We start from the raw sequence: 14,702 nt of genomic DNA, 5'->3' as shown, positions 1-14,702 counted from the left end.
GCTCTGATATATCCCGTCGGAGCATATCTGTGAGCTGCTACATGACTCATAATAAAACAGAAGCCAACACAAACTCTACAAACACCAGATCTACTTTCCTTACAAACGCTGTCCTCTAACTGAATTTATACAGAGCCTTGAGGTTTAAGAAGATTAAGTTGGAGCTGAGCCTTCACCTGCAACAGCCAACATCTGTTAAAACAGATGGTAAAAGTTGACCTCAGCGTGTTTGTTATAAGAGCTCTGAGTTAATCTCTTTTCTTTCCTTTTTTTAAACACAAGTGTTTGTTTCACAGCTTCTCTTTCATTTTTATGGCGTCATTTTCAGAAGAAACGCCGGTGACACAGCACACTCACTGCTCTCACGGTGGATTTGTGTATCGTGTGTTTGGCTGAAGGAGAAGATTTCTGTGTGCGAGCTCTTGTCCCCTTTAGTCCCATGTGGTCAACAGGATATTCAGGGATTTTGAGATTTGCTTTGTAGAATTTATTTCTTGGGAACAAGCGTTTTAAAACAAGTGTAATTGCAGCAGCTTAAAGAAATGAGCTTGGTAAGCACACTCCAGTTTTTGTCATGTTTTATTAAGCAGCAAAAAGAACAAGCTGTGTGAATATTTCCAGCTAGTATCTGATTCTTGCTGCATGGTTAAACAGTCAACAGAGCAGTCCCTGGGATGTCTAGCTGGACTGCTGGTAGGCTGGAGGACGCTCGGGTTGCCGTCTGTCTCCCAAAGCTACTATCCGAATTTCTTTCTCTCTTTTTTTTTCTTTTTAATCTTGTAGGATTTTCTGTTGCTAATGTTTTAGTGAATGTTGCAGCAGCTCGGGAAAAAAACACAAGCAAAGTAAAAATAGACTATGGGAAACAGATAAGGGCAGCAAGAGATGGAGCCTTTTGCCAGTCGTTCAGCTGATGGCGACCCACAGAGCAGCACAGATACGACATCCAGCTCTCGTCACACAGAGTAACCCGCCACCCTCTCTGGCCTAAACGCTGCCGAGGACTTGTTGTTAACTCCACGGGGACCGACCCAGTTCCCTCTCGCAGCTAAAGGTCGCATGTCTTGTGGCGCTGGACTGCATGTGTGCATAGATTTCAAACACAAACATCAAAGTTAAGGATGTGACAGTAAGAGTTCTGCAGAGAAGGGTTTCCTTTTTTGCACCTTAAATTTGTTGCTGTGGAATCGGTTTTGGGACGAACTGCTAACGTCTGAAATTAAACTTTGCCGGTTTGGACAGATGCTGGGCAGTTAAAGATGTCCCCCGGGCCTCAGTGCTGGTTGTGGCTGTGGTCAGTGAAGGAGGCAGCTGGTGCTCCTATTAGGCGGTATTAGCTCAGCGCCCTCAACCGCAACAACAAATGTATCTGCCACACTCATTTGCAATGGAAAAAGCAAAGCCGATTGAGGCCTGTCGCCCAGCCTGGGATGACGGGACCAGAGGATGGAAGCCTGGCAGGCTCTGTTGTCACTCACTGTGACGGCTTTACTGCGCTCTGTTTACATTTTACAGAACAGTCGTGTGTACATTTAATGGCAGGCAAATAGCAGGATAGTAAAAAAGGCCAGTTTTCTTTTTATTACCTCCAACAGCAGGACTACATATGTGAGTGAGTGTACCCTCCAGTATTACTGAAACAGCCCCAACAATTGGCCACTCCCCTGTAAACAAACTTGGTGACTGTGGGGAGAAAGAACTCCCTCCCGGTCAGCAGCAGGCATCGGCTGTCCCTCAGTGACCTGCTGGAGCGACACTACCATAAGTTGTTTGTGCAAGCGTCTTCTTAGGACCTATCCGGTCGTTAAGTGATGACGTGACGAATCCTACTTCCGGGCCTAAAGTAGTCTGCGTTTAATATGGCTTTTGTGTTGTTAACATGTTTAATGTTTTGTATTTTCTTCTATTTAATCTCAAAAAGCTCCTAAAACAGTCAGTGATCACTGTTGACCTCCCTCGGCTTTTATTACCGCTAATCATTTATTTAAGCTCAGTTTTTAAAACCTTAGGATGTAACTACAGCCCAGCCCATGCAGCAGTATATGAATGACTAACCTCGTATTGTGGATCAATTATCTCAGTTGTTCTCCTGGCTGAAGTTTGGTCCTTTTACAGCATCCTGCCATGCGATTACATTTGTTCCTGACCACCGAGAACACTCACGTTAACTTTTATCGAGTGGAAAAAAAGTTAGCTTGTTTATATTATGCTAACATAGCTGTGTTGCTAGCGGTCACGTAGCACATCGTTATATACCAGCTAGCCAAACTTCAGTAACCCTACAAACGTCACTGCTGTTTAGTTTTCTGTCTTCATTTATGTTGGAAGTGATAACAGAGCTGTACGTTTTAATTTGTTTCCAAAACCCCGCAGTCAGGACATGCTATATTGTATTTAGATAGAAGCTAGCGAGCTAACTTCCTGCTAACTTCTAACTCTGTTAAATGTCATAAATTCTGTTTTCATGGATGCCTGGATGTTAAACTCAATTGTTACACCTGGTAGAGCAGAACGCTGATCATTTTATTAAAGATGAAAGACTTTAGACAGTTTTCCAACTCTCAGTAATACCATAGTGATCGTTTGATATATGGACCTGCAGCGGAGTTTAGGCCCAGATACGGCTAGTGACGTCAGACCGGATAGTCAGATTTTAAGTTTAAGCGACCTCTAGTGGCTCTGTGTGGAAATGCAGTAACATGTGCACTATGTGCGTTATCTTTAAACATTGTGGATTTGCTTTTTATTCTTTTTAAGATTGTGTCTCTATTTTAAACCAATTCCTGATCTGTAGCATACTACTGTGAAGTATTAATTGTGCGTTATCAATGTAAAATTCTCTTTAATTGTCTCTTTAGTTTATTTTTGGCAGATGCTAGCAGACTCACATCTGCTAGCGGCTAAACGTGTCATGCAGATATAATTTAAACCTGGGTAGTTCTGTCTGTGATATTCCCACTTCCCACAGGTAAGGCATAGCAAGCTTTATCTGCCTCGACAATAATGGGAACCATGATTTACTAAATGAACACGATGTTATATTAAATGCAACATGGAACTAGTGATTGAGCCTATAACGTAATCTGGAAAGTATTTACTGAGCTCATGGAGGAAGTGAGAATCAGGCCCGTTTTCTCATAGATTACTATACAACCAGACATCTTTGCAACAATAGGAATTGCCCCTGCTGGACATTTGAATTAATAAGTTTAAGGCGCTTTCTTGTTTGCTTCACTTTCTCTCTGTAAACAGTCACAGCTCAGCAGGCTCATCTGTGCTGCTCTCAGACAGAACCTGCGGCTGTCATTGGTTTGTTCTCATCATTTCTGTAACTGAAGACTGAAACACCCCCAAAAATTTTATTTGAGTACTTGACTCAAAGTTTCTTTTGTTTGCAGGAGCATGTAAAGAGCTATACAAATGGAGGCCATTTACCATGAACACATAGGACCCCCGGTTACCCACATCATCCTTCTCTGCAGAGACATTTTTAATTCCAGCCTCATAAGGAAGGCTGTGTTTGATTTGCCTCAAGGAATCCCTGCTTATACTATTTTCAGGGATGTAAACATAACAGTTCCTGTCTAACGAGAAAACTCCACGGGGTGCGTTTAATAAAACTGATGCAGGGTTTTCAGCTCATTTTGGGGGTGATGACGATGATTACAGCTGTTATTATTAGCTGTGTGTGTGTGTGTGAGGTGAATCCCTGTTAAACTGCAGCATTCCTCAGACATCAGTCTTCTATCAGCTGCTTTGTTGTTCGGCAGATGCGCTGAATACCTGGAGCTGCATGTCAACAGTGGAGCTTGAAATGTTGAGATTGCAGATGGAAAAACTGTAAAAATGTGACTCATTAGATTTTTACCTTGATTTTATATGATCCGTTTATTCAAAACAAACATCATCTGTTTCCTCATAGCCCTACTTGTACTTTAATACTCTACTCAAAAGTCGAGTATTGACCTCTTCTTACATGACTGTCCATGCAGTATTTAGCAGAAACTGAAGTTTGTGAATATTGAGTCATTGTTTATGTGGTCGAATGTTTTTACTGCTCTCACATCCACATTATTCAGAGACCTGTCTGTGTTGTTTATCTGCTCAGGCTTCTGCATTTTTGAGCCTCATTTTATTCCTTACCTCCAGCCAAACTTGTGCAGGACTGTTGATAAGGTGGAAGAACAAGAATGCACAGCAGTCGCGGGGGGAGAAGCACCCCGGGGCGTCAGATGCTGACATTCTTGAACTCAGCGGTGCGGCGCAGCTCTTTAATGTCAACTTACATGATGTCTTTTTCTCTCTTTCTCTGGTTTCAGTCATTTCAAGGCAGTCAAGGAAGAGCCTATCTGTTTAATTCAGTGTAAGTATGAATCTCACACCTCCAGCTCACCTTCCTTGTTTCTCATATAAGCAGTCTGACTTATAGCTTGGCTTTAAAACACAGTTCAGTTATCTGAATTGATCTTTCACTCCACTCAGTTGAAACACCATGTTAGCTGATGAAAGTGGCAAATGTTGAAAGCACTTTCTTCTTAACTGCACAGGACAAAATTTAGAAGTGAAAGAGGAACGATCACCTCCACTAACCCCGTTCACTTCTGCAGAATTTGTCTGAGTAGCCATTTGCAGTTATTTTGATAAGTTCTACTCAGCACATGCTTTATGCACGCACATAATCACTGTTCAGGAAAAGCATACTTAAAGCAACCCATCCTTTAATTAATAGTTCCCACCCCCATGTCCTCATAGATGCACACATTCCAGTGACGAAGGTTCATAGGAGGAAATGTTGTGCCGGGATGCTTCTTTGTACACCTGCATCTTATCAGTGCTGCAGCCAGAGCTGTTAGCATAAGATGCACATAAATTTTCATGCTCTCGGAGCATGGATCTGTCATGCATGCAGACTGCACCACAGTTGGCTTACAAACACCTCCTTTAGGTGGCCTCTGTGGGTTCATAAAATTACATTGCATGCCAGAAATTTTAACTACAAACACTCAAAGGAAGTGCAGATGTCTGGCACCATAGTGACTCAGAAACAGTCTGGTTCCAGTTTGCAGCAGCCAAGCCCAGCAAGCGCTGATTTATTAGGTGTTTTGCAGGTCAAACGATGTCAAAATAATTGTAGTTTTCAGTTGTTTAGATCACACACACGACCGGTTCAGCTTTTGCACTATTTCTAATCAGGTTTTAATGAGTCCGGTCATGAATTTATCATTTGACCTGGAAACAAACAAATCATTTCTTACTGGTAAACACAGGACGGACTTCCATTCTTTCAGAGTTTCAGTCCGTGCTGCAGAAAAAGCTGGTTAGCATTCATCTCTTTGAACCTGAGAGCAAGTTTTACCGGTCTATTTCTCGGTTGGTTGGTTTTTGGGACTCTGCTCTCAGTCTTAATGAACCGCGCAGAAGCCGCCCCCCCTCTCTGCCCCCCAGAGCCCCGAGACATTTTGAGACCGTGTCGCTTTTCAACAGCTTCGTGCCACCCGACTCTGAATTACATTGTTTCACCTGTCACAATGAATCGAATGAGAGAAGCAGTCTACGGGCACGAGCGTCTGAATAAATGATTCCGAACAACGTGAAAGCAACCGAACCCCTGAGACAAAGCTTATGGTGCGCCGCAGGTAAAAAGACATTTAGGCTGAAAAACAGAAACATTTGTGGTGGAGGGAAAAAACGAAAGGTTTGCAGACATCTACCGGTTGCTTGGTTACATATAATAATTTGAAAAGGAGTCTGTTTCTCGTGACGTGGTCGTTTAATTAAAACGCCACTCAAACTTCTCTGCAGCACGGCGTTTTTAAAGGGACAGTTCACAAAAAGCAGTCCAGTCAGTCTGCCTGGATTGTTTTGCTGTGAGTGATCAGACGTGTCTGCCTTTCTCCTCATGAGGCTGAGCATCAGGCGCTTTCGTGCAGAATTTTCTTTCTTGCGTCTACATCTGCCAACAAATCCAAGCGTGCAGCTCGCCGACAGTGCAGGTCAGCCGAGGTAGACGTGAATGTTTACATATTCTCACACCGTCACAGGTTGCTGCACCTCTGCACGGCAATACCAGTTCGTCAGCAAATTAAGTAAGACGCCGAGGTTCGTGGTGTTTTCAAGGAAAGGCTGACGTCTGTAGAGGATTTAACAACACAACAAAGATTTTGAGGGCAAACTAAGAGCAAAGTGTCAGCGTCGAGACATTCTTAACACGTTTATCTTTGCTTTGCTTTCACTCCTGAAACTTTCTGCAAGAAAATAAGATTCAGTCTATACAAAATGGTTTAGGTCGATTTAGGGGCGATCGTGGCTCAAGAGTTGGGAGTTCGTCTTGTAATCGGAAGGTTGCCGGTTCGAGCCCCGGCTCCGACAGTCTCGGCCGTTGTGTTCTTGGGCAAGACACTTCACCCGTTGCCTACTGGTGGTGGTCAGAGTGGCGCCCCAGGGCAGCTGTGGCTACAATGTAGCTGCCATCACCAGTGTGTGAATGTGTGGATGACTGGATGTAGTGTAAAGCGCTTTGGGGTCCTTAGGGACTGAGTAAAGCGCTTTACAAATACAGGCCATTTACCATATTTAATCACAGGGCCTCTATTTATGCTCTGCTTTAATTTCCTCGACCCCCGTGACCTTTCCTGATCTCCCTGCCTTCCTTACAGGGTGAATGTCGGCTGCGGGCCAGCAGAGGAGCGGGTTCTCCTCACAGGTTTACATGCTGTGGCTGATATCTACTGTGAAAACTGTAAAACCACCCTTGGCTGGAAATATGTAAGTAATTTGCTATTTAAACTTTCCCCGTCTGTCTTGATGGATCACTTAAGGCTGCTGCTTTGTCGTTTTGCATCTGCGTGGTTTTTCTAGTTTCTGAGAGAACACATTATGCTGTTACAGGTCAGAAGAACAAGGTTGCTCTCATTAAAGCGATGCTCATTAAAGAAAGTGTGACAGTTCTTTTCTTTTTTTAAATACTCAGGTTTTTGTTTGGGCTCAGAGATTGAACACTCTGTGGTATCCAAGTGTGCAAGATAATTACAGTGCCGAAAGGTTGGCTGCAGACAGCCAGGCTCGTACCTCTGAGAGTCTACAGTGATTAAATGTCAGGCCGTTTTGAGGAGGCTTGTCCTGGTAATTGCGTGAAAAGAGTATAGAAGGGTGTAAAATAACTGAACACGGTATAAAGACAGGGACTCACTTAAAGCTGCTGCTTCAGTGACAAAAACAATTAGAGATTCTCCGAAAAGCCCCGCAAGCAAAGCAGAGCAGGGCTGGTTTACAAGGCAAACCAGGCTGAGCAAATATTCACAGACTCGCACGAGTCTCCCGGAGCTCAGCAGGGCCGGGACATATGCCGGAAATCATACAGCACTTAACGAGATGCACTGCCGGTCTGGAGGTTTAGACCTTTGAACGAAGCGATTTGGACACCGGAGGAAACGTTTCTGTTCTCATATTTCTCTCTGCGTCTCTCAAAACGCTGCTGTTCTCTGACGGTGATGTGATAGATGGTGATAGTGCTACATCAATGTGTTCATCTTGGATGCTTGAATGCTGCCGTCTCTACGCTTCCCATGTTCTCCATATAAAAAAAGGGCTGGGACAAAATCGCCAGTCTTTCTGTCTTTTTGTGTTTTTATGACTATTTAAAAAAAAAAAAACAACAGAAGATGTAAGCGTGCCAGATTTTAGCAAAGCTGCTAATTTACATCAGCAGTCCCTGCAGAGCACGTTAGTCTATATCAGCGCTCCCCAACCCCCGGGCTTCGGACCGGTACCGGTCCGGGAGTCGTTTGGTATCGGGCCCAGTGTTGCCAACTTAGCGACTTTGTCGCTATATTTAGCGAGTTTTCAGACCCCCCTTAGCGACTCTTTTTCTAAAAAGCGACTAGCGACAAATCTGGCGACTTTTTCTGGTGTTATTGGAGACTTATTTATGACGACTTTTTGACGTGGAAGCGCAAGCAGCGGTGCTGCCGTGGGCGCCTCACCCGTGCCAAAGCGCTCACGGGTGGAGGATAGTCCTCCCCCAGCTGCTATCAGGGCAGGAGACGTTCACACCTGTGCGTCCAAACGGCAATTGAATCGCGCATGAGCGAAGCCGCTGCTCCGCACTGACTGTAACGCAGTCAGTTCTTCTTTTACTGTTATGCTGTTTTGTGGATCACAAGGTTTAAAACTACTTATAAAAACACACACACAGTAACTCCACCAGAGTGCCAATTTCGGGTCACTTTTGCCGGTCCAGGCCCGGGTAAAGGAGCAGGGTTGGAATTGTGACATTAAAAAACAATAATTGCTAAAAAGAAATTTAATTTGTAGTTCTAAATAAATTCTAAATGCATTTAGGACGTTTTTTACTCACGTTATGTGTCTTCCACGATGTTATTTCTCTCTCCAACAACGTAGGTTACAATTATATTAGCATGACAAATTATGCAAATTAGGTGATGACGTCATTTGGCGACTTCTAGCGACTTTTAGGACAACCAATAGCGATTTTCCTTACTGAGGAGTTGGCAACACCGAGAGTTGAGGCTCAGGTGTGAAATGTATGGTTTTCAGGGTTTTTATCGGTTTTCATCGTTGTTTTGTTATCGTTTTTATCATTTACTCTGTTTTCCTGGGTCTTTTCACGTGTGTTTTGAATAAATCTTTTTTTTCGGTACCGGTACTAGTTTTATTTTGTTGTATTTATCCGCGACATCTTAAAGGCCGGTCCGTGAAAATATTGTCGGGCATAAACTGGTCCGCGGCGCAAAAAAGGTTGGAGACCGCTGCTCTATATGATGCACTGTGATGGTTACAAAGATGCACAGATGTAGGAGAAAAGTAAAGTGAGCACAGATGAGCCACTGAGATATGAGATATATGTATTCCCACTGTCACTCGTTGTGTTTGATAATGTGTTTTTCTTTCTCATGACTGATTTTCTGATTCCTCTGTTAACAGGAGCACGCGTTTGAAAGCAGTCAAAAGTACAAAGAGGGAAAGTTCATCATCGAGCTGGCTCACATGATCAAGGACAACGGGTGGGAGTGACGCTCCGCCTCTCCATTTGTTTTTCTTGTTTTTGTTGTTGTTTTTCTGACCTGGGAATGCTCTTTATCGAACTACAGGGGGAGGGCGCTCGTCCGGCCCTCCCCCCACCTCCCTCCACCAGCCCCCACACTTTCCTAACAGTTAAAAAAATCAAACACCTCCACCTTCCCGCCTCCTCCACGTGCACACGCACCCACCTGCTCATTGTGAAAGTGAACAAACGGCGACCGACGAGTGGAGCGGCTCGTTGAAAAATGACGTCACGTGAGTCCCGTCGTTACTTCCCCAGAGCTTTTGGGATCGACCCCGCCCACTCTCGACCCGCCGCCGCCCCACCGAAACACGCTTACAAGTGATTGTGGTGACGTGTCGACCACTATGCGAACGAAGAGAGAGACTTCACCGAGAGGACGTTTCTTTCTTTTCTCGATGGATGACTTTGATTATTTTAATGTTATTTGATTTAGTTTTAACGTCGGGTTTGGTAAAGATTTGGTTTGGCAGCCGATGGATGTTACTGGTTAGCATTATATTTTATTTCCCTGTCAAGTCTGTTTTTATTCATTTTGTCGGCTTGGTGTAATCTGCCTCTAGCTGAGCATGCTTTTCTTTGCTAATGTCCAAATGAGTAATCAGGGATGGGTGAGGAGCAGAGGGGGAAAGGGAGTTTATCGTAGTTGCAAATATGTAGCAGCATCTTGCTTTCTTTTCTTTTTTCTTTTTTAAAGAGGCAAAGAATGAGTTTGCAGTAATGTGGAATTTTATACCTGATATTTTTCTGTTTTTACCCTTTAATTTCAACTTTCTTTTTCCCTCTTTCCGGTACTTTTCAGCACCCAAAAGCATTGAAAGCAGCACCTAGTATTCGTTTGACATAAATGGGTATATATATACGTATACATAGATCTATAGATACATATTTGTAGTGTTTGGCTAATTGCGATTGTGGCTGGTCCCAGTTTGCAGCAGTACTACGAGTGAAAGACGAAAAAGGAGCAGAAATGGTTATTAGACTGGGGATCCTTCCATCAGTGCCCACACATCATAAAACACGATGACAGAGTGTATTATCCCATTGTCTGGTAACGAAACAATAAGAGACACACTTACATATGAATATAAATACACATACTATGATTACATATCCATAAATACTATGAAAATGTTCGTAGTACGTCGATATTGGAACATGGTTTCTATATATATATATATTTGCTGTCATGCACATATGTATATATGCATATTACTGTGTGTATATATGCATTTTGTGTGTGTGTGTGGTCATGCATTATACAGTGGCATACTTGAACGACTTCGTTTGCACTTTGCAGAGGCGTTTGGTCCATCGCGGTTTGGAGGCAAAATGTTTGTTCGCTCTCGTTTCCCAATGGCCTTCTCACAGATGAACGACAGATTGTTGGAGATGGAAGCTGGAGCAGGAGGGCTTCGTCGACTCTGGTATGCTTAGCAGCTGCCTGTTAGATACTTTTTTGTTTAAATTCCGGGTTTCCTCTCACTTCTTCCACACCACAAAGTAGTTTCCAATTTTTTGCTGCTATCCTGGAAATCCCGCCGCTTCGCCCCGTTCTTCTAGATCTTTTGCACTTTACGTCCTTCTCTCTCTCTCGGAGCGTATGAATCGTCTCTTTGTGGACAGCATCTGTGATTTGCCTCCAAGCCGTATGAATCTCGTGCCTCTTCAAAACACGAACGGCCTCCCTCTACTTGTTTTCTTTTTATTTGTCCTTCTGTTGTGCAGTGCATAACTCTGAAAACTTTCATGTGAACCGATGTGTCTTCCCCTTCCCTTCGCCCCCTTCCCGGTTCAAAGAAGTAGCCCTCGAAACAACATTTTTCACCAAAATCCTCAGAGCTCTATGGATAACAGAGACTTGGTATATATACACACATATATTTTCTACGTTAAGATTTAAAGGTGCAAAAACAGATGGATAGTCAGTATATTATTTCTCAGAGTAAAGCAAAGAGGAGGAAGAGGTTGCCCGGGACTTGTTGGACTTTTTAATCGGAGGGATTAAAAAGATGGCAGCAGGTGATGGCGTGGGCAGGTGAAAAAAAAAAATCAGCAGTGATTGATTACTTTGCCGGCAAGGTCAGTCAGATCACACGACCTTTTAACCTAAAACTATGACAATGCAAACCCTTGATAGTTAGCAGTGATACCTACTTGAAATATAAATACATAAACAGCTAAGATATTGGCCCGTGTTACAGTTTTTGTACATAAAGTAACATATTTAAGGTTTTATACGTATTTCTACTGGGTTAGTTCTTTTACTTCCCCTACTTGAAGCACTTTTGTTCACCGTACCTCTGGCTGTGTGGTGTCTGGCTGTGTGGCGTGTGCGCATACATGCACGTGTGTTAATCCACATGCATGCCTGCACACCAAAGCGAATGTTTACCTTCTCTTCCTCAGTTTTCCCCTCTTTCCTTTTTTGAGTTTTCCTGGTGTGTTTTTTTTCTTCCCTTTCACAGCTGTTTGGTTTCGCTGTCTCTCCCGCTGATCTGCGAGGTTGACAGCCAGGTTAGTTTGTTTGGAAGTGATTTATCCCCCGTTTGGTTTGTTTGCTTTTTTTTCCTGTTAGCTTGTTTCTTTAGCTTGTGTGGTAAGAGCCCGTTAGAGGGCCGGTGTTTAGGTCTCTGCTGAGCCATGTAGACGTTGAGGGCGAGCTGGAATCTCCCACCATGTCGCAGGGAGAGCCTTTACCAAGACCCTTTGGCCACCACAGTCAGTGTCTCCTGTGCTGAGGGCTTTCAGGTGTAGAAATGCACCCTGTGGCAGCTATGTCGGAGGTCGTTAGTTTGCGGCAACACTGGCTGTGAATATCTGATTGTATTTTTTGAACGTATTCATTCTTGTGGTGTTTTTCTTTTTTTGTGTAAAAGTGAACTGTTACTCCCCTTATCTATTTGATCGAATGGCTTGTTTTGATGATAATAGCCTGTTTTAGCCGCATCTCAGTTCTGGTGCTGCATCCTTTCGATGTTTTGCAGGACACGCAGGGCCTGTCAAACGCAGGCAAGAATTTGCAGGTCTGTCCAACAACCTAATGCATAGTGTTGAACGCAGCTGCAAGAGTTAACCCCGTAGCATCGTTTGGGCGTGTGCTCAGAGGTGCAACAAACTTCTTTGCAGATGTCATATCAAACTTTTAATGGCTTGTTTTTGAGTCCAAATTCTAAAGTATTGAAATATGATGTGAAAGATTTGAGGTCCTTCAGCCAGAACTAGCTTGTCTTTCCATTTCCTGGCAACAAGCTGGAAAACTACAGACTGGAAGGCCGTCGGATAAAACAGTCATTGCATTAAAGCCATGTCTTCTTCCACATGTCGTGAGATTTGGTCAGTTTAAAGCTACAAACATTAGATGTTCACAGGAACACGTGAATGCGTCGTTAGATGCTCAAAGGTTGCAGCTCCTGAACTGTGATGAGCTTTTAATAAAACAGCAAAGTCTGATTGCATTAACATAACAATGCCACAGCCCCTGCCTTTAGGTTGGTTTACCTCTGTGAACTTTCCACACACTCAGTCTCACAAGACCAGCACCGGTAGCAAAATTTGGAAAGAAATCTACCTTACAGGACTGTTTGTGTCTACCTGAATCATTACTGAATGCACACACACAGTTGTACGACTTCCCTCTGCTACGTGCACACAGCCAGTTTCTCTTGAGGACCTCCACATGGCAGCGACAGCAGTTTGTGGGAGCGACCCGACTGCAGAGCCTCTGTACTCTTCCCTTCGATAAGTCGGTCAAAATTGAACCAACAAAAAGCAGCTGCCAGTGTCACCGCCAGTGCGTACCAAATAAAGAGCCAGGCTCTATCGAATGCATCAGTGTCATGTGTCAGCGGGCAGGAACGAAGCCAGGGGCCACGGTCGATGGGCTCCTGGAGATTCGACTGCGATACCAAAATCAAAGAGTAGAAAACCTGTCACCTATGACATTGTCTTTCTGTAGAATGTTTTGATTCTCTGAAATGCAGCGTCAAAGCAGCCTGGATGAAAAATGTAGATATTTGCTGCTGAAAACTGTTTACTTTTTATTGTTGTTCTGTTGTTATCGTGGCACTGGCTACCTACTTTTTGCGCTCTGTTACTGTCTAAACAGGATGTTGATCAAAGGCTAGATGGGTATACGGGGAAAAGACTGTACAAGTTCTTTTCTTAGGACTGTTAAACTACAGCTTGAGGTCTAAAAGCATGTTGTATTTATAATGTCGTGCCTGTTTTTTGTTTTTTTTGTTTTCTTCCTAAATTTAAAAGCAAATATTCTGCTTTTTATTTGACTACATTGCTTTGCATTCTGTCTTATTAAAGCCATGTCACATGTCTGTTTTCACTCTAATGTAAACTATCAGATATCACAATAAAATTTTCAATGGCATTAAGTCTCAGTTTGTCAGGTGTCATTATTTTTACATTTTAAATTTCATTTTCTGTAGCACATTAACTTTTTCTGAATGTGTGCAAGTAAGACAGCTTTTTGTATATTCAATTTTTTAAACATATAAAATCTAAAGATTATGCAACTTTTATTATATATATTTTGAAATGTAAGCAACCAAGTGCTACTAATGAAATCACTTGATTAATTAATCATTAATCAGAATGATCACCTCCATAAACTCTAACTGAGGTTTTTTGTTTTTTATATCACAATGTCAAAGAGCAAAGACATCAGCCACGAGAGAAGCAACAGTTGCCACTTTCAAGGAACTGAAGTCCATCATTCTACAGTTTTTCAGAACAATCTCCCCGGGAGTCGATGTTCCCACAAATTCATCCCAAGGTCAGACCAAACAATGCTCAGAGAAACTTAAAAAAATCCACATCTCAGAGTCTGCAGGCCTTGGTTAGCTTGTTAAATGTTAAAGCTCATGAAAATTAGAAGAAGCCTGAACACTTATGGATTGTTTGGAAGGTTTGCCCTCTTTTCTCCAAAAAGGACATAGTACCATAGCTTAGGTTTGAAAAGTTATGACTTCTGGAACAATGGCCTTTGTTCCAGAAGACAAAACCTCAAGGTGATGCGTTGGCACTATCAAAGTCCAGATCTCAACCTGATACACAAGATTTACACAGTAAATCTGCCTGCGACAGCATCAAACTCAGCTTTCTGCAAATAGTCTTGCAGCATATGGTCACCTGCTCAGCCCAGTGAGCTACACTGACACTCAACAAAATGATTGCTGCTCTAAAAGCTACCGAATCATGGGATGTTCTTAATTTCTCACACTCTGCTTCTGCTATTCGGCTATTTGACAGTTTACCACATTAAAAAAAAAGTGTAATATGTCGTGTGTTGTTGTTCTTCTAAAGCTGTGATTGCCTCATTTGAAAACCTGCATAGGACCAGACAACTGCTTATCATGTCCTGATACATAGGATTCAAAGTCTGTAACTGTTGACTGTAATATTTATACTTTTTCTGTCTGTTATGGTTATTCCCTTATGCATTTTTTTGTGAGCATGGATAAACAGCAAGAATGCAGACATTAGACAACGGTTATGTGCTTATTTGAGCACCATAAAAAGCCCTGAAAGTGATAATGTAAATTAGAGCGGAGCACTGGCCTGGAGCATTTAAAACAGGAATGCAGCTGAAAGAGGAACTGGTCTGTGGTGGATGTCATGTCTG

General features: G+C 42.9%; 1 protein-coding gene across 3 annotated transcripts in view; it reads left to right on the top strand.

Annotated features, from left to right (window-relative positions):
• The window catches only part of ypel1 (yippee-like 1), a 34,353-nt gene extending 20,901 nt beyond the window's left edge, over positions 1–13,452 (top strand). For all 3 annotated transcript variants that reach the window (XM_006797723.2, XM_006797724.3, XM_087849498.1), the window contains 3 exons: positions 4,320–4,363; positions 6,657–6,765; positions 8,944–13,452. In XM_006797723.2, coding sequence (XP_006797786.1) covers positions 4,320–4,363; positions 6,657–6,765; positions 8,944–9,033 — 243 coding nt within the window. In that variant the 3' untranslated portion in view covers positions 9,034–13,452. The remainder of the gene's footprint in view (positions 1–4,319; positions 4,364–6,656; positions 6,766–8,943) is intronic.
• Positions 13,453–14,702: the final 1,250 nt, after the last annotated feature.

The sequence above is a fragment of the Neolamprologus brichardi genome, chromosome 12, assembly GCF_056152115.1.
Source record: "Neolamprologus brichardi isolate AB-2024 chromosome 12, ASM5615211v1, whole genome shotgun sequence".
Lineage (NCBI taxonomy): Eukaryota > Metazoa > Chordata > Actinopteri > Cichliformes > Cichlidae > Neolamprologus > Neolamprologus brichardi.
The sequence above is the reverse complement of the archived record's forward strand: the minus strand, read 5'-3'. Positions and strand labels throughout refer to the sequence as shown.